This window comes from Lithobates pipiens, unplaced genomic scaffold, assembly GCF_037356315.1.
Source record: "Lithobates pipiens isolate NorthernLeopardFrog02 unplaced genomic scaffold, aLitPip1_a1.2 Scaffold_19, whole genome shotgun sequence".
Taxonomy (NCBI): Eukaryota; Metazoa; Chordata; class Amphibia; order Anura; family Ranidae; genus Lithobates; species Lithobates pipiens.
This window is the reverse complement of record NW_027507764.1, coordinates 538,753,829-538,778,477: the sequence shown is the minus strand read 5'-3', so window position 1 is coordinate 538,778,477 and position 24,649 is coordinate 538,753,829. Positions and strand designations below refer to the sequence as shown.

At 44.6% G+C, this 24,649-nt stretch overlaps 1 protein-coding gene across 1 annotated transcript in view; it reads left to right on the top strand.

Moving 5' to 3' along the window:
* Nucleotides 1–24,649, top strand: part of CSMD3 (CUB and Sushi multiple domains 3) — a 1,166,690-nt gene that overhangs the window by 917,893 nt on the left and 224,148 nt on the right. The window contains exon 46 of the mRNA XM_077493847.1: nucleotides 2,822–2,935. Coding sequence (XP_077349973.1) covers nucleotides 2,822–2,935 — 114 coding nt within the window. The remainder of the gene's footprint in view (nucleotides 1–2,821; nucleotides 2,936–24,649) is intronic.

Genomic DNA, 24,649 nt, shown 5'->3' with positions numbered 1-24,649 from the left:
GATATCCAGTAAACAATACAGGTCTGGGTATGTCTATGTGACTAGTTTAAACAGCAACACTCATTTCTACTAATAGTCCACAACATAAATACATAAAATAGTGAAAATTCATATAAAATCCAAAGTGCAACGTGTTGCGATCCTGTAGTCGCATAAAAGTGCAAATATTCCAATGTGCCGCTGTGGCTGATAAAACAATAATGTTTGTTGCTATTAGTGTAAAATCTACAACATAAAACCGTGAAATAATAAAAACAAGAAAAAAGAAGAAAAAACACAATATAACATTCAAAAGTGCAGCGTGTTGCGATCCTAAAATCGCATAAAGTGAAGGTGTTCTGCTGTGGTGCACATAGGCAAACCTTCAAACATAAATACTGACTTTTTGTCTGATACACTTATATTTGTCTGATACACTTATTTGTCTGATACACTTACATTTTTTGTCACTGAATTATTATTTATGTTTGAAGGTTTGCCTATGTGCACCACAGCAGAACACCTTCACTTTATGCGATTTTAGGATCGCAACACGCTGCACTTTTGAATGTTATATTGTGTTTTTTCTTGTTTTTATTATTTCACGGTTTTATGTTGTAGATTTTACACTAATAGCAACAAACATTATTGTTTTATCAGCCACAGCGGCACATTGGAATATTTGCACTTTTATGCGACTACAGGATCGCAACACGTTGCACTTTGGAGTTTATATGAATTTTCACTATTTTATGTATTTATGTTGTGGACTATTAGTAGAAATGAGTGTTGCTGTTTAAACTAGTCACATAGACATACCCAGACCTGTATTGTTTACTGGATATCCCCCCATTGCGAATTGTATATACTGCTTTTATCAATAGATATATCCTCCTTGTGTACAGCGCACCACTACCTTTCTTACTCATTATTCCCCGGGGTTCAGATATTTCCCTTTCAGTGTGTGCAGCAGTACCCTATCCCCCTCTATTTCCCTGACGTGGCACAGGAATACTTCTTTTCCACAGTATTCCAACATGATAACGACCCCAAACACAACCACTGCCTTGCTAAAAAAGCTGAGGGTAAAGGTGATGGACTGGCCAAGCATGTCTCCAGACCTAAATCCCATTGAACATCTGTGGGGGATCCTCAAACACGAGGTGGAGGAGCGCAAGGTCTCTAGCATCCACCAACTCCGTAATGTTGTCATGGAGGAGTGGAAGTGGCCTCCAGTGGCAACCTGTGAAGCTCTGGTGAACTTCATGCCCAAGAGGGTTAAGGCAGTGCTGGAAAATAATGATGGCCACACAAAATATTGACACTTTTGGCCCAATTTGGACATTTTCACTTAGGGGTGTACTCACTTTTGTTGCCAGCGGTTTAGACATGTCTAATGGCTGCGTGTTGAGTTATTTTGAGGGGACAGCAAATGTGCATTGTTATACAAGCTGTGCACTCACTACTTTACATTGTAGCAAAGTATTATTTCTTCAGTGTTGTCACATGAAAAGATATATCAAAATATTTACAAAAATGTGAGGGGTGTACTCACTTTTGTAAGATACTGTATATAGTCAGTTTATATAGGCTTCATATAGGGTTATGTACAAGAAATCTGTAGTGCAAAGTTGTTCAAAGTAGTATTTTTTTTTTTTATTTTTTTTTACTGTTAGGTCTACAGTAATTGTGGTCAGTTAAGAAATGCTGCTGATGTAACAAAGGATAACAGTATTGTATTCTAAAGGCTGCTAGAGATGATAACATTTATCAGTGAATCGCAATGACTTTTCAAGTGATCAAACCTAAATGAAATAATCCTCTATGGATTGCAGATCAATTTGCTTGATCCTTGCAGCTGCTTCTTTTCACTACTCCACTCTTTATAATGAAAGGGCTTTGGAAGCAAAACTTTGTAATTCCTGTATATCACAATTATGGCAGCTAAGCAGCAGCCAAAACTTTTGTCTCTGCACCCTATCACTATTATTGTTATGTTTACAATAAATTGTATGAAAGCATTTTGTTTAAACATTTTTTTTGCAATTCACGCTAATCTTGAAGCTGTCATATTAGACAATGTGCATACATTTGAGAAACTCTAGAGACCCTGGGTTACCCATTACCTACCCCCTGGATTGGATGATACTCTACTGTTCCCATAATCTCTCATGTATAGACTCTCTATCCTAACCTTGATTTGAGTATCAAAGCCCATGCCTTCCCTAAGGGACCCCCATCCACTCCTTCTCCTCCCCTCCTCTTCTGTTCCACCTTCCCCTGCTCTACTTTCCTCTTCACCTCTTTTGTCCCACAAATGTCTTTCTCCGCTCTTTCTTTACTTCTCCCCTACACCCCTCCTGCTTCTATATCTTCCTTGTTTTGCTCCCCTGCAGCCCTTTTTGTTTGGCTCTGGCTTCTAGGTAACCTCCTCCTTGTGTATACTGTACAACTACCGCTCATCCTGTAGCAAAGTCTCCTAGGACTCTTGGGCTTTTTGCCCCCCCCCCCAGTGGTGAGCCACCTGTTGGGATACCCTAACATGCTCTGCTCATAGCTCCATCACCCCCCCCCCCCCCCCCCCAGGTTTAGCCCTCTCCTTACCTACAAATGATATGGGTTTGATTGTCATCCTACTTTTGTGTGCCTTTGTTGGGAATAATCTTCCCATGCTAAATATTACTTGTTACTTGATCCTGCAGTGTCATTTGCATGCTTCATTCATGATGTACCTATCTCATTGAAAACTTGTACTGGTCACATACTTATACATGTATACTTGTTTTGTATTTTCTTTCAATAAAACATTTGAACAAGGAAAATATGTTTTTTTCTTTTATAGGGGACATAATACGCTATCAGTGTGTTCCGGGTTTCACCTTAGTTGGCAATGAAATTTTGACTTGCAGACTGGGTGAGCGCCTTCAAATGGATGGATCACCACCTTCCTGCCAAGGTTATTATTACTTCATATGTACTAAGTTACCCTGACATGTATATATTATACGTACATCAAAATTAAAGCTGAGTGTGATTTATATTGCACAGTTACATTGATCTAGCTTGGACTAATGTAAATAAGCACAGCTCGTACCTAAGTAATTTCAGTGGAAGCTGAAAATCCATATACTATTCACCACTACTACAGTGACAGCTGCTATCTTCTGGGTCTTGTGCCAAGCAGCTTCCCTTCTGCAGAAAATTACAGGGGGTTCCTTGCTCAGCACTGCCTCCCTTCACAGAACGCATTTTACAAAGAATATAAAGCATTCTCTGATTGGACATGTTGGTGATTGGGACATCACCACCCCACCTCTCCACCTAGTCAATTCAAAGAATGCCTTGTAGTCATTTAAAAAATACAATTGGTTTTGTGAATGGCAGCAGTGCATAAAGAGCAGTCTCTTGTGGTTACTACGCAGAAGGGAATCCAGTCAACACGAGTCCCCAAAGATTGCTGCTATCATTGTAAGAGTGATGAGTAGGGATGGGCTTTATGTTCGGGTCAAACATGAGTTAGACGCGAACATTGACTGTTCACCAGTTCACAGAACTGCGAACAATTTGGGGGGTTCACGTAAAATTCGAAAGCTGCGGAACACCCTTTAAAAGTCTATGGGAGAAATCAAAAGTGCTAATTTTAAAGGATTATATGCCAGGTATTGTCATAAAAAGTGTTTGGGGACCTGGGTCCTGCCCCAGGGGATATGTATTAATCCAAAAAAAAGTTTTAAAATTGGCCGTTTTTTAGGGAGCAGTGATTTTAATAATGCTTGAAGTGAAACAATAAAAGTGTAATATTCCTTTAAATTTCGTACCTGGGGGTGTCTATAGTATGCCTGTAAAGTGGTGCATGTTTACCGTGTTTAGAACAGTTTGACAGCAAAATGAAATTTCTAAAGGAAAAAAGTCATTTAAAACTACTCGCAGATATAATGAATTGTCGATCCGACAATACACATAAAAGTTAGTTGATAAAAACGGCATGGCATTTCCCCACAGGGGAACCTTGAACCAAAATTAAAAAAAAAAATGTGTGGGGTCCCCCTAAATTCCATACCAGGACCTTCAGGTCTGGTATGAATATTAAGGGCAATCCCGTGCCAAAATGTAAAAAAAATGGCGTGGGGGTCCCCCTCAAAATCCATACCAGACCCTTATCCAAATACAAAGTACAAATGTACCCCTACCATTTCACAAAAAAGTGTCAAAAAGGTTAAAAAACACAAGAGACGGTTTTTGACAAGTCCTTTACTAATTTCTTCTTCTTTCCCCTTCTTCTTCCATCTTATTTCTTCTGGTCTTCCTTCAGTGTTCTTATTCTTCCTCCATCTTCTTCTTCTCCATCTTCTACTTCCTCCGCTCTTCTCGTCCTGCATCTTGCTCCGGCTTCTTCTCCGCTCCGTCTGCACGATCCGCCTCAGTGGGTGTCTTCCGACGTGTGATGCTTCTGTTCTTCTGACACTTCTTATATAACAGAGGGTGACCCCACCCTCCTCTGACACACGGGGGACTTCACGGGGACTTCCCTATGGCTTTCCCTGTGATGTCGGAGGGGGCGGGGTCACTCCGTTTATAAGAAGTGTCAGAAGAACCGAAGCGTCACACGGTGGAAGACTCCCACTGAGGCAGATCGTGTGAATAAGAACCCGGAGGAAGACGTGGGATGAGAAGAGCGGAGGAAGAAGAAGATGGAGAAGAAGAAGATGGAGAAGAAGAAGATGGAAAAGAAGAAAAACACCAAAGGAAGACCAGAAGAAAGAAGAAGCAAAAAGAAGAAGAAATTAATAAAGGACTTGTCAAAAACTGTCTCTTGTGTTTTTTAACCTTTTTGACACTTTTTTGGGAAATGGTAGGGGCTGGGATCTGGGGGTCCCCTTGTCAAAGAGGGCTTCCAGATTCCGATAAGCCCCCCACCCTGAGACCCCCACAACCACTGGGCAAGGGTTGTGGGGATGAGGCCCTTCTCCCCATCAACATGGGGACAAGGTGCTTTGGGGCATACTATAGACACCCCCCAGGTGCAAAATTTAAAGGAATATTACACTTTTATTGTTTTACTTTAAGCATTATTAAAATCACTGCTCCCAAAAATACATCCTTTTTAAAAAAAATTTGCATTGATACATGTCCCCTAGGGCAGGGCCCAGGTCCCCAAACTCTTTTTATAACAATAACTTGCATATAAGCCTTTAAAATTTAGAACTGATTATGCATGTTTGTGTCCTATAGACTTTAACGTGTTTGTGTGTTTGAACACATTTTTTGCCTGATCGTATGTTCTGGATGCGAACTGAACCAGGGGGGTGTTTGGCTCATCCCTAGTGATGAGTGGTGACTACTTCAGTGATTTACAGCTTCCAAGGCCATCGCTCTGATATGGCATATCCATCCAAACCGGACCAATATAAAAATAAAAAATAAACCTAGATTTTAGCTTTTAAAAAGCTCTTCAGAGAAAACACAAGGTTATTTAACTAGATTATTAGCAAGACCTACTGTCACAGGATTATTAACCTAGAACAAACCTTTTAGGTGCCTACTCTTGCTTTCATTGTGTTTTTGAGTGATCTGCCTAGTGGTAATGTTTTCTGAATTAGCCTTTGGCCAATGATTATCCTAAAAGCATAAACCTTATGAAAGACATTTTTCAATTCCCTTACACAATGGTAAACAGGAGCAGGGAGATGGATTTTGAGACAGATTTACTATTCTTCTATTCATAGATTTCTCCCTGTGCTGTTTTAAAGTAGCACTACAACAATATAAAACCTGCCTCTTATTTTGAAAGTTTATGAACGCAGATCTGTCTCATCTACTGTGCTAAATCTTTTTGCAGACTTAGTAAAACTGTCTCACTGCGCTGCCCAGGTTTGTAAAGATTGCAAATACATAAAAAATTGTTGCATATATTTTGCTAAATGAGAAGTATCCTGATTTATAATAGATGTGCATCTAATTAGGTTGTTAATTTGTTTCATAACTATCCATTTATGTTCTTTATGACTGGTTGAGATCAATTACAGATTTTTTTGGAATCAAACAGAGGGCACACCTAAATATTGTGTAAGGTTAAAATGTAAAATAATATGTTAATTTTCACACTAAATTTCAATTATTTCTATCCTACTCCTATTAATCTGAACACATATCACTATGCTCTGTGAGTAGGCACTGCTGCATCACACATTTCACAGAGCCTGTCTTTAAACTACAGAGGTGCTGAGAGGAGGAGTTTCAGGAAGGGCAGTCAGTATAGGAATCACAGATAACATGCAGCATGGTACCATGGGATATGTAGTGCTTAGAAAGTAAACTGCAGAGGAGAAGCTGCAAAGCATGCAGGGAATTCAGGAAGATATTGAAAGAGATGGCCAGCAGACAGGCAGAACTTACAACACAAAAGAACATTTTTCAAGTAACCTTTTATTTGATTGTCAACAAAATGTTGTATTGCTACTATAATACAGATGTTATGAAAAATACAATGTGAAAGTGTATGGTGTGACCATAGATCTATCTTAACCCTATAAGTTAACCTAACCCTTAACCCCCTGAAGCCTAATACTAACCTTAAAGTATTACTAAACCCACAACAGTAAAATCAGTAAAGCATGCTTGTTATACTCACTGTGGAACTTCAGGGGTTAATCATCTGCATTGTGTAAAAAATGCTGTTTCGTCCTGTCTTCTATGATCCTCCCTTTCTTCCATAGTCCCCAATCCATCCAATGATAGTACAGAGCTTGGGGGAACTCTGCACATGCCCAGTTTTGTGTGTATTGCTTTTCTTTTGGGGGGGGGGGGGGTGCATGTGATCAGCACAAGGCCAATCAGCACTCTCCAGACAGAGGGTCAGGGGTCATGCAGCCTCATTGGACAGTCACAGGTGAATTAAAACTCCTTCTATAAGCTTTAACCAGTGCTCGGCCAGACACTGATAGAAGTCACAAGACTTCTATATACTGCTATATGAGAAAAGGTATTTAGCAGTTTATATTTACTTAAATAATAGAATGTTCATGTTCTGTGTACTGTGGGAGACCAGATATGGTAAATGCAGATATGGTAAATGCAGGGTCCTGGGTTTAGTAACACTTTAACTCCTAACCCTTAGACCTACCCTTAAAACTAGACACGTGCAATTCATTTCAGTCTGAATACAAATGCCGACAAATTTTTGGTTACTCAGAGATTCGGATGTAGAATATGGTAACGAATTTAGCTGAAATCCATTCAAATTCATTTTGTTTACTCATTTTTCTAATGAATTCCAACTTTTTAGAAAAAATTCAATTTGGATCGGTCGAAAAATGATTGACAATTCAAATTCTGCGTCAAGAAATAGCTGTTTGTTAATCCTTAACAACAATGAGTCATCATCTCTCAGCGGGTTTCCCCACTGACAATGAATGTAAAGATAAAGACTGCCTGCAATTGCCTGGCAATAAAAAAGTGTTAAGAAAAATGGGTAGGGCCCCCACAGTCCATACCATGCCCCCTCCTGAACCGTACCAGGCCACATGCCATCAACATGGGGGTGGGTGCTTTGGGATGGGGGGCTCTGCACCTCCCCACCCAAAAGCATCTTGTCCCTATGTTGATGGGGCAAGAGCCTCTTTCAGATAACCCTGGCCTGTGGCTATCGGGGTCTGCGGGCAGGGGGGCTTATCATAATCTGAAAGCCACCTTTAACAAGGGGGCCCCCAGATCCCAACCCCCCCATGTGAATGATTATCAAGTACATCGTACCCATACCCATTCACCAAAAAAAGTGTCAAAAAGTAAGAGACACAGCAAAAAGTTTTTGACGAGTCCTTTATTAAAAGAAAAAAAAATAGTGTCCTTTGATATCCATCACAAAACTCGCTGACCCAAAAAAGTGCAAAAAACGCTTTGCCTCCTAAGAGGCTACCCACCGTCTGCCCTTTCTTTGCTTTGACAGCTCTTATATAGGCAAAGGGTGGGACATTCACTTAAATCACATGGTAGCACTTCCCTTTCTGACGTCACCTGACATCACATAATGTCATGTGACATCATAAGGAGGCGGTGTCACGGGGATGTAACCGGATGGCCCCGCCCTTTGCCTATATAAGAACTGTCAAAGCTGAAGAAAGGGCATACGGCGGGTTGCCTCTTAGGCGGCAAAGCTTTTTTCACCATTTTTCTATTTTTCAAGTCAGCCGGTATCATGATGGACATTGAGCCACACTATGTTTTTTTTTAATAAAGGACTTAGCAAAAACTGTTTCCTGTGGTTTTTACTTTTTCTGGTAAACATATTTTATAAAAATTTCAAAGGAATAACAAAAACTGCCCATGTAGGGGCTCACAGTGACAATTTAACTCAGGGAAAACTGCATATATGGAACACCAAATAAAGGAAAGCAGTGGCAGAGGCTATGCACCAAGCCCAGAAAGGAAAATCCACAGCAATATCTATATCAAACCTGGACTGACTAAATCCCTGATAGTAAAGCAATTTAAATACGCACTCAGGGTGTGCAGTAAAAGAGAGGTATGAGCCCCCCAAAAAATAGGAAAAAGAAACAGATAAAATGGAAGGAAAAAAGAAAGGGGAAAACAGGGGTAAGTCAAAGGGAAGAAAGGAAAGAGAGGAGGGCATGGGAGGTATATGGACTCAGGATTGTCAGACAAGTCACTCACAAGCGTCTGATGCTAGCTGGAGGAAGCGAGGGAAAGTCGTATTGGAGCCAAGGTTCCCAAATCTTTAAAAATTTGGCATGAGAGTCCTTGAGAATGCTTGACATCTGTTCATTGAACATGAGAGCTGTTATGCACTCTCTAACACCCTGAAAAGGAACCATAGGCTTCTTCCAGGCATGGGCAATTGTCCCCTTGCCAGACAGAAATAGGTAGGTTTCCAATTTCTGCTGATGAGCATAGAGTCCCGGAATGGGGCAGTGCAACAGGGCCAATTTAGCATAATTTTGTATAGGCAGGTTAAACAAGGTGTATAGAAGGCCAAAGACTCGGGACCAAAACCCTATCAGTCGCGGGCAAGTCCACCATATGTGTAAAACATTCCTGCGATGCCACAGCCCCAAAAACAGTGGTTGCTGTGATCGGGACTGGTGTGAGCGATATGCACTGGCACTCAGTACCTCATTACCAGCATAGGAGTACTTTATATGCCGCCTCTAAGGTGGCAAATGTTGAGTTGGCAAAATGATGTTAAATGAGCATTTTGCTACGTAGAACAAGGCCTTGCTCCAGCCTGCCAGGTCTATCTCAGATGCCAAATCCCACTCCCACTGAGAAACATACGAGAGGCATGTAGGGGACCTGTGGTTTTTACTTTTTGACACTTTTTTTGGTGAATGGGTATGGGTATGATGTACTCGATACTCATTCACAAAGAAGCTTTCCAATTCTGATATTAAATATAAGTAAATAAAATGGCGCTTACTTAATAAAGATCAATATATAGTGAATCAACTGTGGAAGCCCGCTGACAGATGAAGACTCGTGGTTGTTAAGGACATGGACGACCGGCTTCCTGGCCCACTGCTTAACAACCAGCTATTTCTTCACACAGGATTTGAAAATTCGGACCCAAAGGGCCTAGTATTGACTGGGGAGGGAACCCTATGCCATTTTTTAAAACATTTTTCTATTGCCGGACAATTGCTGACATTCTTTACATTTATCTGCCAGTGGAGAAGCCAGCTGACAGATGATGACTCAGGGTCGTTAAGGACACAGACAGCCAGATTCCCAGCCTACTGCTTAACAACCAGCTATTTCGAATCGGTCGATAATTTTTCAAACAATCCGAATTCTAATCATTCTGAAAAGTTGGAATTCATTAGAAAATGAATAAATGAAACACATTTTAATGAAAACAAATTAAAATTTTATGAAAATAAAACAAAACTAAACAAATTCTGAAACCAAACGAAGCAAATCCCATAACAAAACATAATTAGTTACATAACAAATCTGTCCAAAACTAAACTAAACAAAATGTTCTGCTCTGCACATGTCTACTTAAAACCAACTTTACCCCCTGACTGTAATCATTACCTTGCCTATACATAACTCTCACACTTACTAAACCCTCTACAATCTATACTTGCCTTGAAGATGCTAAAAAAACAGTCCCATGCCAACATTATACCAGTGGAACAAGATCAAGGTGTGCCATATTAATAGAACCAAGATCAACTAATCTATGAATTTTCTTTTTACAATATATGGTTCTTCTTTAAGTCTCTGTCAGAAACACAACATGGACACAATTCTAAATCCATTATAATCTTGGATGAGGACCTTGGCCATCAAAGATAACTGTATTTTCCAAAGTTGTTTACCATAATTCAATTATGAACCGTGAATTTCTGTTTCATCAACTAGATTTCATAAATCTTATGGACTTTGTTTTGGAATCTTGTACCTAACATAGAGGAAAGCAGATGTCTCTTTAAATAAACATATGGCCAAATTACTTTTTTAGCAAACACCAGCTTGAAGTCCTAATAGTTATTCAGACATGTCCAAAAAAAATCACAATGAACAGTAAAGTTTATGCCTAATTAAACCATAACAGATCTAAGCACATTTCAGTATATTACTTATTAAACTTAGCTGATTAAAAATGCCTTAAGTAGTTTGTACTCTCACATTACATAGGCTTGTCAAATGAAATTAAAGCAGTTTATCCCATAAGAGCGATAATGAACTGGCACCATGACCCTGTGCGGAAGCTCTCTCTGCCTGTACTTACAGCTTGGTGTTCCAGTAAAGGTAGACTGGAAGTATATTTTAAAATCATACGGTACACTGACAATATCCTCACTGTTAACCAGTTTCTATGGAAGGAACCAAAATCAGTGAAAGGCCCATGGGAAGCTAATCAACATACAGGAGCTCTAAGCCTGCACTGGCTCTCATCTGTCTCGTAGATGGAGCGCTTCCAACTCCTGGAAAGAGCCCTTCACCACCTGTCAGGGTAGAGCCCAGAACACTAGTCACCACTCTAACAAAAGCCCTGCACACACCTGCGCAACAGTGTTGCCAACCTATCAGATTGAAATTTACTGACAAAACACCCCAAATTTACTGGCACATCCATGTTTTTACTGGCATTTCCAACAGTTAAAAAATTACAGTTTTAAGTGCTAATTTAGATATTTAGGCTTCAAGTACAAGATAGACATTAAGCCAAAAAACATATTTCTTATTTTATTTTTGATATAGTAAGTAAGTAACTCAAAGAAATTAGAGTGGGCAGGCACACACACCTGACATTGTCTTACAGTGACACTGACAGCAGTCTGCAGCAGCACAGATGATGATGACAACTCACCGACATGACACGCCCCCTCTCGAGTCAAAGTGATAATCTCTCTCCATGCCAGGCGATCCCTTCAGTCCTTTCAGTCCAAAAAAGCACTGACTGTCCCACTCCTGGCTTGCCTTGCTACCTTCCCGCAGAGTAGCAAGGCTCTGGCTACTCCGCTTCGCTCCCTTCCACCATGACATTACACAACACATTCAGGCACCGCCTCTGCCAGACCCGCTGGCACCACCAAAACACACTGTAGCAAGGAGGTGGGGGAGCTGTTTCCTGGAAGTTGGTTCTACATCCAATTACATGATTTCCTGGTAAATAACAAATATAAAAAGCAATTCCGCCTCCCATTGACTCGGATTGAGAACATATGTTTACAGAGATCACCAATAATGAACACCACATCTCTTGCATACTCATTGCTAATTCAAGCATCACAAGCTGACAAAAACAAATTCAAAACAAAGTGGGAACGTGATCTCCAGACAAGCATATCTGAGGAGCAATGGAATAAGGCATGCGTGCTAGCACACAAGTGCTCCTTAAGCTCTAAATACCAGGAAATATCCTACAAAATTTTAACTCAATGGTATATTACGCCACAACAAACCAGGAGATGGTCTCCCTCCACCTCAGACTTGTGCTGGAGATGTAAGACTCACAAAGGTACCTTTCTGCACATATGGTGGGAGTGCCCGCTAATACAAGCCTACTGGGATGCGATCAAATACTGAATAAAGCACATAACAGAAACTCGCCTAGAATTGAACGCGGCTATGTGCTTGATCAATCTGGTTCCCACCAATCTAAGCCACTACAAAAAATCATTGACCAGACACTTACTCACGGCCGCTAAAACACTGATACCAATGCATTGGAAAACAACCAAAACACCGAGCATTACAGACTGGTTAGACAGAGTGCAATACATCTACAAGATGGAGGAGATTGTGGCTACCAAACATGAAAATAGCACGAACTTTATTAAAACATGGCAGCCATGGCTGATCTTCACACTCTCCCCTGAATTCCACACGCTTAGAGATTAAACTTTTTAGCATCTGTTGACCCTTATCACGGTGGGAGCAAAGCTTAAGCAGACATAGAACCTTTCTAATTAACGGAGCTATGAATGATAGCGATGGGATAACCACACCCCACACCCCCCTCTCCTTACCCCCTACCTCCCCCCCTCCCCACACCCTCCATCGTTCTCAACTGTACCCAAACTTCATACACTACTTTAAGTCTTCAATTGTGCCCTTACCCTAATCAAGCCGCTAACAGAATCTGAACACAGTGGAGATGTACTTATATGTTATGTTTTGTTGTTTACAGTTTGATTGCAATGATATATGTATTCAGACTTTGACTGTAAACCTGATCTTATTTTCAATAAAATCTTTGATTGAGAAAAAAAAAACACACTGTAGCAGGCATGGTCTCAGCTGGCTCCAGACCAGAACTGCACAAGCGCAGTTCCGAGCTGAGTGTCACGGCCATATTTGTTACTGGAAATCTTTTCCTGTCACTGGCATATACTGGCAGGATAAAACGTTTTTTAAATGCTGTCAGTAAAATTACTGACGGTTGCCAACACTGCTACACAACAAGAGTGCTGGTTCTTGCAAAACTTGGGCTCAAGATTGGAGACTTTCTCTCTTCCAAGTCTCTATAAAAGTCTCTGGGCTCCAGAATCCAAGCTGGGTTTTACCAACCTCTGAGAAAGCAGAAAATTTCTTTTCCTATGTATGATACAAGCACCCTGAAGCCCCTGAACCCTACCTGTGTGAGAACCAAGGGTGACACAATACCCTTTTTTTGCAAAGGGGAGGGCACTCTCAAAATATACATACTGCTCAAAAAAATGAAAGGAACACTTTGAAAACACATCAGATGTTAATGGGGAAAAATATCATGCAGGATATCTATAGTAATATGGACTGGGTAATGTGTTAGGAATTAAAGGATGTCACATAATTTGATGGAAATAAAAATGATGAACCTACAGAGGGTTGAATTCAAAGACACCCCGAAAATCAAAGTGGAAAAATTATGTAGCAGACTAGTCCATTTTGCCAAAATTTAATTGCACCAACTCAATACCCATTAGTTTGTATGGCCCCAATGTGCTTGTATGCATGCCTGACAACCTTGGGGCATTCTCCTAATGAAATGACGGATGGTATACTTGGGTATTTCCTCCCAGATCTGGACTAGGGCATCACCGAGCTCCTAAGCAGACTGAGGTGCAACCTGGTGGCGTTGAATGGACTGAAACATAATGTCCCAGAGGTATTCTATTGGATTTAGTTCAGGCAAGGGTGGGGGCCATTCAATGGTATCAATCCTTTCATTCTCCAGGAACTGGCTGCATACCCCCGACACATGAAGTCGGGCATTGTCTTGCACCAGGAAGAACCCAGGACTAGCTGCACCAACAAAACTAGTGAGAAACTCTCAGAGAAGATGAGTAGGGAAAAAAAATGGCAGTGGCCTCCACCTGTAAAACCATTCCTTTTTTGGAGGTCCTCTCATTGTTGCTTAGTGCATCTGTTGTTGATTTAATTAGCACCAAAGCAGCTGAAACTGATTAAAAACCCCCTCTTCTACTTAACTGACCAGATCAATATCCCAGGAGTTTAAATGACCTGATACTATACTCTGATTAAAAGTGTTGGGTAGGAAAATTTGGGCAAGCCTAAATGGTCGCTAGGCCTGTTTGTTTTCATTCTGGGCTGAAATGAGTTGGGTGACTGACAGGTGACATCGCCATCACCTCCCCCTTCCTTCTAGAGAGTCCTGGAAGGGCAGGGCAGGCCTCCTTAAATACCTGTAGTCAGCAAAGCTGGGGATGAGTTGTGAGGTGGAAGAGCTTGAGAGATTGTGGAGGCCTACAGGAAGCTCCCCAGTCTGGGGTGGTGACCCTGAGCTGGGTCTCGGGTGCATCTGGGAGGAGTGAAGAGGTCCTGGAATCAAAAGCACATGAGAGCAGGAGAGAACACTCTTAATCCCCAAACACACTATCAGTTTTTTCCGCTGAGTTTTTCATTCAGATTTACCAAAACCATATAATATAAGGTAAAACTTTAGGAGTTTCAATTTGTATGCAATCGGGCAGACCCTTGCATTACATGGTTTTGGTAAAACTCAGCAGAAAAACTGATAGTGTGTATGGGACTTTAGAGTCTCCAGGAGAAATACTGGTCACAGCCAGGAGGGCTGGTGAGTGAGCACAGTCGGGAGGACTGGGGAGGCATGCCTGAGAGAACTGGGAGATTGCAGTTTGAGAGATGGGTGCAGAGCCAGTGGAGAGAGGACTGTGGGGAAGGGCAGTGGAAAGAGGTCTTTGCAGCCAGGCTAAGCAGAGAATAGCTAGCATATGAAATATTATGCACCACAGGTGTCCGATGTCCCTGCCTGCAAAAGGCAGGGACCTCGAGGAGTGACAGTCTGCAGCAAGGGAAGTGCTGGAGAGAAGATTGAGGTGTATGTACAGGGAGTGTACATAGTAGTCCCAATTAATTGATCTGCAATTCACGATTGATTAATCTACAATTCACAATTGATTGATCTACACTTCACAACTGTTTGTTCTGAAATCCTGGGCATCTCATAATTCCTTAATACCATCCAAGTTTAATCCCCTTAATAAAACAAAAAAAAACAAGCTATGGATTGGTCTGGGTTACTGAGTGACTGTAAGATGGACATTGTGCTGGGCAGGGTGAGGGGTGAACCACAAATTTCAGCAACCCCTATGGGGGCATGGCTATATATGGCATATCGCATGTAAAGTATATATCTTTATAATTGAATGATTGGATGTGAAAATAAAAAATACCTATACTAGCTTTTTATAAAAAAATAAAAATAATGCTATGGAAGGTAAAGCAAAGCTCCCTTACGGGTGCATAGGTTCTGGCCCCTCTATCCACACCACCCCTATATAAATAATGGACAAGTTCATGCATAGCATGAATCTATCCACAGCTGCCATGGCAACCCCCTATTAATGTTTTAGGCCCCTTTCAGGAGGCCAGGTGCATGAATTACAGTGGCAGGTGTGTTTTTTTGAAGCCCCTGATTAGAGCCATAGGCTCTAATAGGCTTAAAAATAGGGTGGACTCTTGGCACAGAGAATTGCACAGAGCCCACCCAGGTTTGTTAGAAAAGCCAATGAATATTTGCTTTTCTAATACTGAATCGCCACTCCGCTAATAAGGAAGCACGGGTCTGATACCCGTCACCTGATTGGCTGAAATGACAAGTGATCCTATTGGACGTCTAGCAGAAGGAAAGGAGAGACACATGGCTGAAGCATGAAGGGCGAAGGAGACGCCTCCTAACCCGCCACCCATCCCATAGTTTGCCACTGCCTGAAATATCTCACCGCTGTCACCCGCTGCCTGACCCACCACCAAGATGGGTTTGGTGCCGTGCAGACAATGAGTGGGTGGGCAGTGGAGGATGCTGGTTAAATGCCGACAGGGGAGTTTAGGGTTGTGTTGGTTAAGTGACGCAGGGGGGATTGTGCTGGTTATGTCCTGGTTAGGTGCCCTTGGGGGGGGGGGGTCACAGTGGCTGCAATTGATGGACACAATGAGGTTGCAATTGATGTGCACAGTGGTTGCGAATTGATGGGCACAGAGGTTGAAATTGATGGACACAGTGGCTGCAATTGATGGGTATGGTGGCTGCAATTGATGGGCACAATGGCTGCAATTGATGGGCTCAGTGGCTGCAATTGATGGATACAGTGAGGTTGCAATTGATGGGCACAGTGAGGCTGCATATGAAGGGCACAGTGGCTGCAATTGATGGACACACTGGCTGCAATTGATAGACACAGTGAGGTTGCAATTTATGGCCACAGTGGTTGCAATTGATTGGCAGAGTGGTTGCAATTGATGGACACAGTGGCTACAGTTGATGGGCACAGTGGCTGCAATTGATGGGCACAGTGAAGTGTCATGAAATGGTCCACCCGTTGGTGGCGCTGTTGATCTCTTGGATTGCAGTACCAGTGTTCACCAGCGGGTGTCTTCTAACACCCAGGGCCTGTAATAAGAGGACATACCTCCTGGTGGCACTATTGGATCCCTGGACTGTAGTACCAGCGCTCACCAACGGGTGTACTCCGGCAGTGTGGAGCAGACAGCACCTGCAGCGATCAGCTGTTACGTGAGGGTAATCAGTAGTCTTATAAAGACCCAGCAAGCCCTAACATGCTTGTCTCAGTATCACACTCTCTCCTTTGGACCTGAACCTTTGGACCTGAACCTTTGGACCTGAACCTTTGGACCTGAACCTTTGGACCTGAACCTTTGGACCTGAACCTTTGGACCTGAACCTTTGGACCTGAACCTTTGGACCTGAACCTTTGGACCTGAACCTTTGGACCTGAACCTTTGGACCTGAACCTTTGGACCTGAACCTTTGGACCTGAACCTTTGGACCTGAACCTTTGGACCTGAACCTGAACCTGGACTTTGTATTTACCTGACCTGTCCCTTCCTGATTCTTAGCCCATCCTGGACCCGTCCCTCTTGTCTCCTGCTACCTTGATCCCTGCTCTGCAGCCCATCCATCCGTCCTTACCCTTCTACTGTTTCCCCGGTGTTTGACCTCGGCCTGGCTTCCGTTGACGTCACTGGTAGTTTCCATTTATATATATATATATTACTTGTTCTGGTTGGTAGTGCACTGTTTGTTTTCATTTTCCTTTTTATTTATAATAAACACGTTATTACTTCATTCACATGCGTTTGGGTTCCTTCTGTGCAGTCCACACAGTCTGGTCTAATCACTCCCTGACAGTATACTGAGAACATTCCTGACCAGACGTGGCTGCATTGAGGAACCATCCTAACCTGTTAGTCTGCCAATATGGATTTCAATGAAATCATGTATTATTCTCTGCTGGCAGAAGAGAATGGTGAATATTGTCGCCAGCTTCTAAAGAGGTGGTCTAGTGACCGGCTGATGGAGACCGTCCGATCAGCCCATTCCCTGGTGGATCAGGGCTACATGTCATTTGGGGATGTTCAGCCCTTAATCCAATTATGTGCAGAGCTAGTACTGACATGTAATTCCAAAGTAAGTGGTGATTTTTCTCCCCCCTTCAATTTGAGCCAAGTTGTATCTTTGGTATGGTTGTTAGAGGATGACCCAGCCTATTTCAGGGAATGTTATTCCCCTTGTCCTCAGCAGGTGTTGTCTGATTGCATCCATTCAGTGCAATCTCTGGTTAGTCAGGCTGTGTGTGAATCAGTGTTTGTTCAACCTGTGCTACAGGCATGGTCAGATCTCCTGCATTTAGCTAAACCACAACCTTCCAGCCCTGTCATTAACCACCTGCCTTCCCAAGTATCTATCTCCTCATTGCCTATGGCAACCTCAGCTACAGCCCAGTCTACTCCACTTCCTACCAAATACTACTATCCTGTCACCAAGTGTAGCACCTATCCTGCCTGCAACCCACCTGCCTCTTCTCCTCCACCTGTAACAGTCCCACAAACCCCTCCTCCTGCTACTGTTCCTTGGTCTTCCTTTTGCCCAGATACTTTGTTTTCTCACAGCCCTGCACCTACATACAAAGCTGCAGCGGCTAAGTCAAAAAAGAAACGAAAATTCTTTCCGACCCACACAATCATGCCAGTAACCCAACCCGCCTCCGCACTAACCAACCCGGTCCAGCCTGCATGCATGCCAGTTGTATCCGGTGGCCCACCTAAGCCTGTTGTTCCAGCTTGCCAGCCTGATGTACCAGCTTGCCAGCCTGTTGTCCCAGCTTGCCAGCCTGTTGTCCCAGCTTGCCAGCCTGTTGTCCCAGCTTGCCAGCCTGTTGTCCCAGCTTGCCAGCCTGTTGTCCCAGCTTGCCAGCCTGTTGTCCCAGCTTGCCAGCCTGATGTCCCAGCTTGCCAACCTGATGTCCCAGCTTGCCAGCCTGATGTCCCAGCCTGCCAGCCAGAAGTTCCAGCCTGCCAGCCAGAAGTTCCAGCCTGCCAGCCAGAAGTTCCAGCCTGCCAGCCAGAAGTTCCAGCCTGCCAGCCAGAAGTTCCAGCCTGCCAGCCAGAAGTTCCAGCCTGCCAGCCAGAAGTTCCAGCCTGCCAGCCAGAAGTTCCAGCCTGCCAGCCAGAAGTTCCAGCCTGCCAGCCAGAAGTTCCAGCCTGCCAGCCAGAAGTTCCAGCCTGCCAGCCAGAAGTTCCAGCCTGCCAGCCAGAAGTTCCAGCCTGCCAGCCAGAAGTTCCAGCCTGCCAGCCAGAAGTTCCAGCCTGCCAGCCAGAAGTTCCAGCCTGCCAGCCAGAAGTTCCAGCTTGCCAGTCAGAAGTTCCAGCTTGCCAGTCAGAAGTTCCAGCTTGCCAGTCAGAAGTTCCAGCTTGCCAGTCAGAAGTTCCAGCTTGCCAGTCAGAAGTTCCAGCTTGCCAGTCAGAAGTTCCAGCTTGCCAGTCAGAAGTTCCAGCTTGCCAGTCAGAAGTTCCAGCTTGCCAGTCAGAAGTTCCAGCTTGCCAGTCAGAAGTTTGCCAGTCAGAAGTTCCAGCTTGCCAGCCTGAAGTTTCCCAGCCTGAAGTTTCCCAGCCTGAAGTTTCCCAGCCTGAAGTTTCCCAGCCTGAAGTTTCCCAGCCTGAAGTTTCCCAGCCTGAAGTTTCCCAGCCTGAAGTTTCCCAGCCTGAAGTTTCCCAGCCTGAAGTTTCCCAGCCTGAAGTTTCCCAGCCTGAAGTTTCCCAGCCTGAAGTTTCCCAGCCTGAAGTTTCCCAGCCTGAAGTTTCCCAGCCTGAAGTTTCCCAGCCTGAAGTTTCCCAGCCTGAAGTTTCCCAGCCTGAAGTTTCCCAGCCTGAAGTTTCCCAGCCTGAAGTTTCCCAGCCTGAAGTTTCCCAGCCTGAAGTTTCCCAGCCTGAAGTTTCCCAGCCTGAAGTTTCCCAGCCTGAAGTTTCCCAGCCTGAAGTTTCCCAGCCTGAAGTTTCCCAGCCTGAAGTTTCCCAGCCTGAAGTTTCCCAGCCTGAAGTTTCCCAGCCTGAAGTTTCCCAGCCTGAAGTTCCAGTTTCCCAGCCTGAAGTTCCAGTTTCCCAGCCTGAAGTTCCAGTTTCCCAGCCTGAAGCTCCAGTTTCCCAGCCTGAAGCTCCAGTTTCCCAGCCTGAAGCTCCAGTTTCGGTTGTTCCAGTTTCCCAGCCTGAAGCTCCAGTTTCGGTTGTTCCAGTTTCCCAGCCTGAAGCTCCAGTTTCGGTTGTTCCAGTTTCCCAGCCGGATGTTTCAGTTTCGGTTGTTCCAGTTTCCCAGCCGGATGTTTCAGTTTCCCAGCCGGATGTTTCAGTTTCCCAGCCGGATGTTTCAGTTTCCCAGCCGGATGTTTCAGTTTCCCAGCCGGATGTTTCAGTTTCCCAGCCGGATGTTTCAGTTTCCCAGTCTGCGGAGTCGGGGCCCGCTACCCAGTCTGCGGAGTCGGGGCCCGCTACCCAGTCTGCGGAGTCGGGGCCCGCTACCCAGTCTGCGGAGTCGGGGCCCGCTACCCAGTCTGCGGAGTCGGGGCCCGCTACCCAGTCTGCGGAGTCGGGGCCCGCTACCCAGTCTGCGGAGTCGGGGCCCGCTACCCAGTCTGCGGAGTCGGGGCCCGCTACCCAGTCTGCGGAGTCGGGGCCCGCTACCCAGTCTGCGGAGTCGGGGCCCGCTACCCAGTCTGCGGAGTCGGGGCCCGCTACCCAGTCTGCGGAGTCGGGGCCCGCTACCCAGTCTGCGGAGTCGGGGCCCGCTACCCAGTCTGCGGAGTCGGGGCCCGCTACCCAGTCTTCTGAATCAGTGTCCATTAATTGGCCTGTTAAGCTTGTGCCCGTTATTTGGCTTGCCGGACCAGTGCCTGGTGTCCAGCTCACTGAGCCGGGGCCCGTCACCCAGCCTGCTGGGCCGGGGCCCATTACTCAGCTTGCTGAGCCAGTGCCTGTAATCCAGCTTGCCCTTGCAGTACTTGCTGTTCGGCCTAAGGACCCAGAGATCGCTGCCCAGCTCAAAGACCCAGAGCCTTTGCCCGCTGTCTGCCCTGATGTGCCCTGTACCCAGCTTGACGTGCCCTCATCCATGGTGTGGTTTGAGGTCATTAACTGTGGACAATTACACCTAGCTGGAGCGTCCGGAGGCCGCTCCTTTGAGGGGGGGTACTGTCATGAAATGGTCCACCCGTTGGTGGCGCTGTTGATCTCTTGGATTGCAGTACCAGTGTTCACCAGCGGGTGTCTTCTAACACCCAGGGCCTGTAATAAGAGGACATACCTCCTGGTGGCACTATTGGATCCCTGGACTGTAGTACCAGCGCTCACCAACGGGTGTACTCCGGCAGTGTGGAGCAGACAGCACCTGCAGCGATCAGCTGTTACGTGAGGGTAATCAGTAGTCTTATAAAGACCCAGCAAGCCCTAACATGCTTGTCTCAGTATCACACTCTCTCCTTTGGACCTGAACCTTTGGACCTGAACCTTTGGACCTGAACCTTTGGACCTGAACCTGAACCTGGACTTTGTATTTACCTGACCTGTCCCTTCCTGATTCTTAGCCCATCCTGGACCCGTCCCTCTTGTCTCCTGCTACCTTGATCCCTGCTCTGCAGCCCATCCATCCGTCCTTACCCTTCTACTGTTTCCCCGGTGTTTGACCTCGGCCTGGCTTCCGTTGACGTCACTGGTAGTTTCCATTTATATATATATATTACTTGTTCTGGTTGGTAGTGCACTGTTTGTTTTCATTTTCCTTTTTATTTATAATAAACACGTTATTACTTCATTCACATGCGTTTGGGTTCCTTCTGTGCAGTCCACACAGTCTGGTCTAATCACTCCCTGACAGAAGTTTCAATTGGTGTTTTTTGTCAGGATTAGAATTTTTCAGTTTGTTTGTGCCCCTCCAAAAATTTTGAGCACCAGCCACCACTGCAATCTAAAATAATATAGACCATGATCGTGCAATATTATATGGTGGCCACAATATCATAAAAAGCAGCATATAATTATAATAGCACACAAATATAATTTATTGTCATGACACCACGGTAACATAATATAAGATGGTGCTCACATTGTAACACAATGCCCCAATATGAAATATTACCACTGGCTGAGAATCCCTCTCGCTTCCCAATTGTAATAATCTTTGGTGGTCTAGGAAGATGTTCACAAATATTGAAGAATATTTCACCATAGTGGCAGCGCATGCAGTGCAACACAGCAGTCACGCAAGTGGATAGGGGCTGTCTACAGTGCTGCTCCCCTAATGCTGGCAATGCAGAGAGATATCACTGGCTCTTCTGAACCTATGGCATAGAAATGAAAGCACATCACTTTCCAGGGACACCAGGAAAACAAGTCACTTGGAAATTTGCTGCATTGGTGGCAGAACAAGAACATCACTGCATGTGGGTGTAATCAGACAGCCCCTACAGCCGCTCTCATGGCTCTGCTGGAAGGGGCTGGTGCAGAATGCTGACATGTTCCAGAATAAAATATAATTTTATTTATATATGTTAGTGTGTGTCTTTTATACTTCATAATTCCAGAGCTGCTACATTACTAATTGAAAATAGAGACATGATAACTGCATTACCCATCGCTGAGACATGTATAAATAAAACAGCAGAGAAAAACACACTGTGATCACATTATATAATTGCAGTATAACTTCTCAGGACAAGATGCAGCTATTATTATGTCTGAGGCTACATTTGTTTTGTTTGAGTGTCTCACATGAAAGTATAATTACATATTGTTCTTGAAAGAGACCTCATACCAAGGCCAATTATTTTCTGCAGGCAATTAGCCCTAAATTAATAAACAAAACTGGCAGCGCAAACCAATTACAGCATTTTGTTTATCCCGTAATCTTTGGGGGTTATTTTTATTTAAAATTTTTTTTTTTTTACTTTTCAGACAAATGGTGCAAAATAGAATTTTAAACAAAGACCAAGATAGCTAATTTTCTCACTAATGAGGGGGGGGGGGGGGGGGGGGGGGGGGCAGATTGAAAACCAAACATATTATATAGTATCGCTCAAAAATTCCACTCGCTTACATTTTGAGGGCTGGAGAGGCGCACAGTGAGGCACACAGCTATTGAAATTAAAGCTGTTATGTTCCCTTACACTCTGAACACAGGCAGCATTGGTGACACAGGCAGCATTGGTGACACAGGCAGCATTATGGACACAGGCTGCATTGGTGACACAGGCTGCATTGGTGACACAGGCTGCATTGGTGACACAGGCTGCATTGGTGACAGGCTGCATGGGTGGCACAGGCTGCATTGGTGACACAGGCTGCATTGGCAACACAGGCAGCATTGGTGACACAGGCTGCATTGGTGGCACAGGCTGCATTGGTGACACAGGCTGCATTGGTGGCACAGGCTGCATTGGTGACACAGGCTACATTGGTGAGATAGGCTGCACTGGCGGACACAGGCTGCATTGGTGACACAGGCTGCATTGGTGACACAGGCAGCATTGGTGACACAGGTTGCATTGGTGACAGGCTGCATGGGTGGCACAGGCTGCATTGGTGACACAGGCTGCATTGGCAACACAGGCAGCATTGGCGACACAGGCTGCATTGGTGGCACAGGCTGCATTGGTGACACAGGCTGCATTGGTGGCACAGGCTGCATTGGTGACACAGGCTACATTGGTGAGATAGGCTGCACTGGCGGACACAGGCTGCATTGGTGACACAGGCTGCACTGGCGGACACAGGCTGCATTGGTGACACAGGCTGCACTGGCAGACACAGGCTGCATTGGTGACACAGGCTGCATTGGTAACACAGGCTGCACTGGCAGACACAGGCTACATTGTTGACATGGGCTGTATTGGTAGGCACAGGCTGCATTGGTGGCACAGGATGCATTGGTGATACAGGCTGCATTGGTGATACAGGCTGCATTGGTGGCACAGGCTGCATTAGTGGACACAGGCTACATTGGTGACACAGACTGCACTGGCGGGCACAGGCTGCATTGGTGGGCACAGGCTGCATTGGTGGACACAGGCTGCATTGGTGGCACAGGCTGCATTGGCGACACATGCTACACTGGTGGGCACAGACCGCATTGTTGACACAGGCTGCATTGGTGTGCACAGGCTGCATTGTTGACACAGGCTGCATTGGCATGTGCAGGCTGCATTGGTGGACACGGCAGGCTGCATTGGTGGACATGGGCAGGCTGCATTGGTGAGCATGGGTAGGCTGCATTGGTGTACACTGACTGGCTGCATTGTTGGACACGGGCAGGCTGCATTGTTGGTCATGGACAAAGTTGTTGTTAATATTTATAATATATAATTCTGCATAAAACATTTAAGTGTAATTTCATGAGATAATTTATGAGGGTGTGTTTAGGGGCAGAATTAGGGGTGGGGCAGGGTAGGGGTTGGGTGGGGCAACTGGTGGCGAGTACCCCTTGAGGCCTGGCTAGTAGCTCAGGACTTGAAATTTTGAGTCCTGCTATATAGTGTATATAGTTAGTAGTTTTTTTTTCTGAATCTTGTTTTATAATTTTAGTTTTATAATTAAGAATGTAAATTCAAAGTGCTGTACCCCATTTAAAATGAATCATTTGGCCCTTCAGAAATGTTAAAGTGAAAAGAGAAAAGCTGTCATGAACACAGTTGACATGTATACATATGAACAATTTTACTTAGCAAAAAAAAATAATGTTAAGGCTGTCTTGCCCTGCCACTCTGCATAGCCATATGGATGCCCTCACTTTTTGGATAAACAGTAGAACTTGGTCATCAACCCATTCCCAGCCTTGATTAGGCATCATTAACTAAAAGCAAAATGATGAGATCATCCCTTGCTTTAACTTTAACACACATTAAATGCCTACTGCTTCAACATGCTTTTTTGAGGTGTTTTTGATGCTTCTGTTATGCTTTGGTAATGCTTCAGTAATGCTTTTTTGAAGATTTAATGAAGATTGGCAGATGCCCTGTGTGTGTTGATTTTTAATTTGTTTTTAAGGGGCCCAGTAGAACCTCAGCTCAGCTCAGTAGTACCCCACTCAGCAGATCCTCAGCTCATTGGTACCCTCATTAAGCAGAATCCCAGCTTATTAGTATGCTCATTCAGCTGACCCCCTGCTCAGTAGTACCCTCAACTGTGTTGATGCGCCACTTAGTAGTACCCCCAGCTTTGCTGATCGCCTGCTCAGTGACAACCCCCAGCTCTGCTGATCCTCTGGTTTATTTTTCCTCCTCTCTCTCTGGTCCCCACTCCCCTTCCACGATATTGCTCTCATGCTGCACACAACATGTGCCATTGTTAGTTTCTCCTGCTCTGGTCTGTCAGCTCTGCTGATCCTCTGCCACTCAGCCCT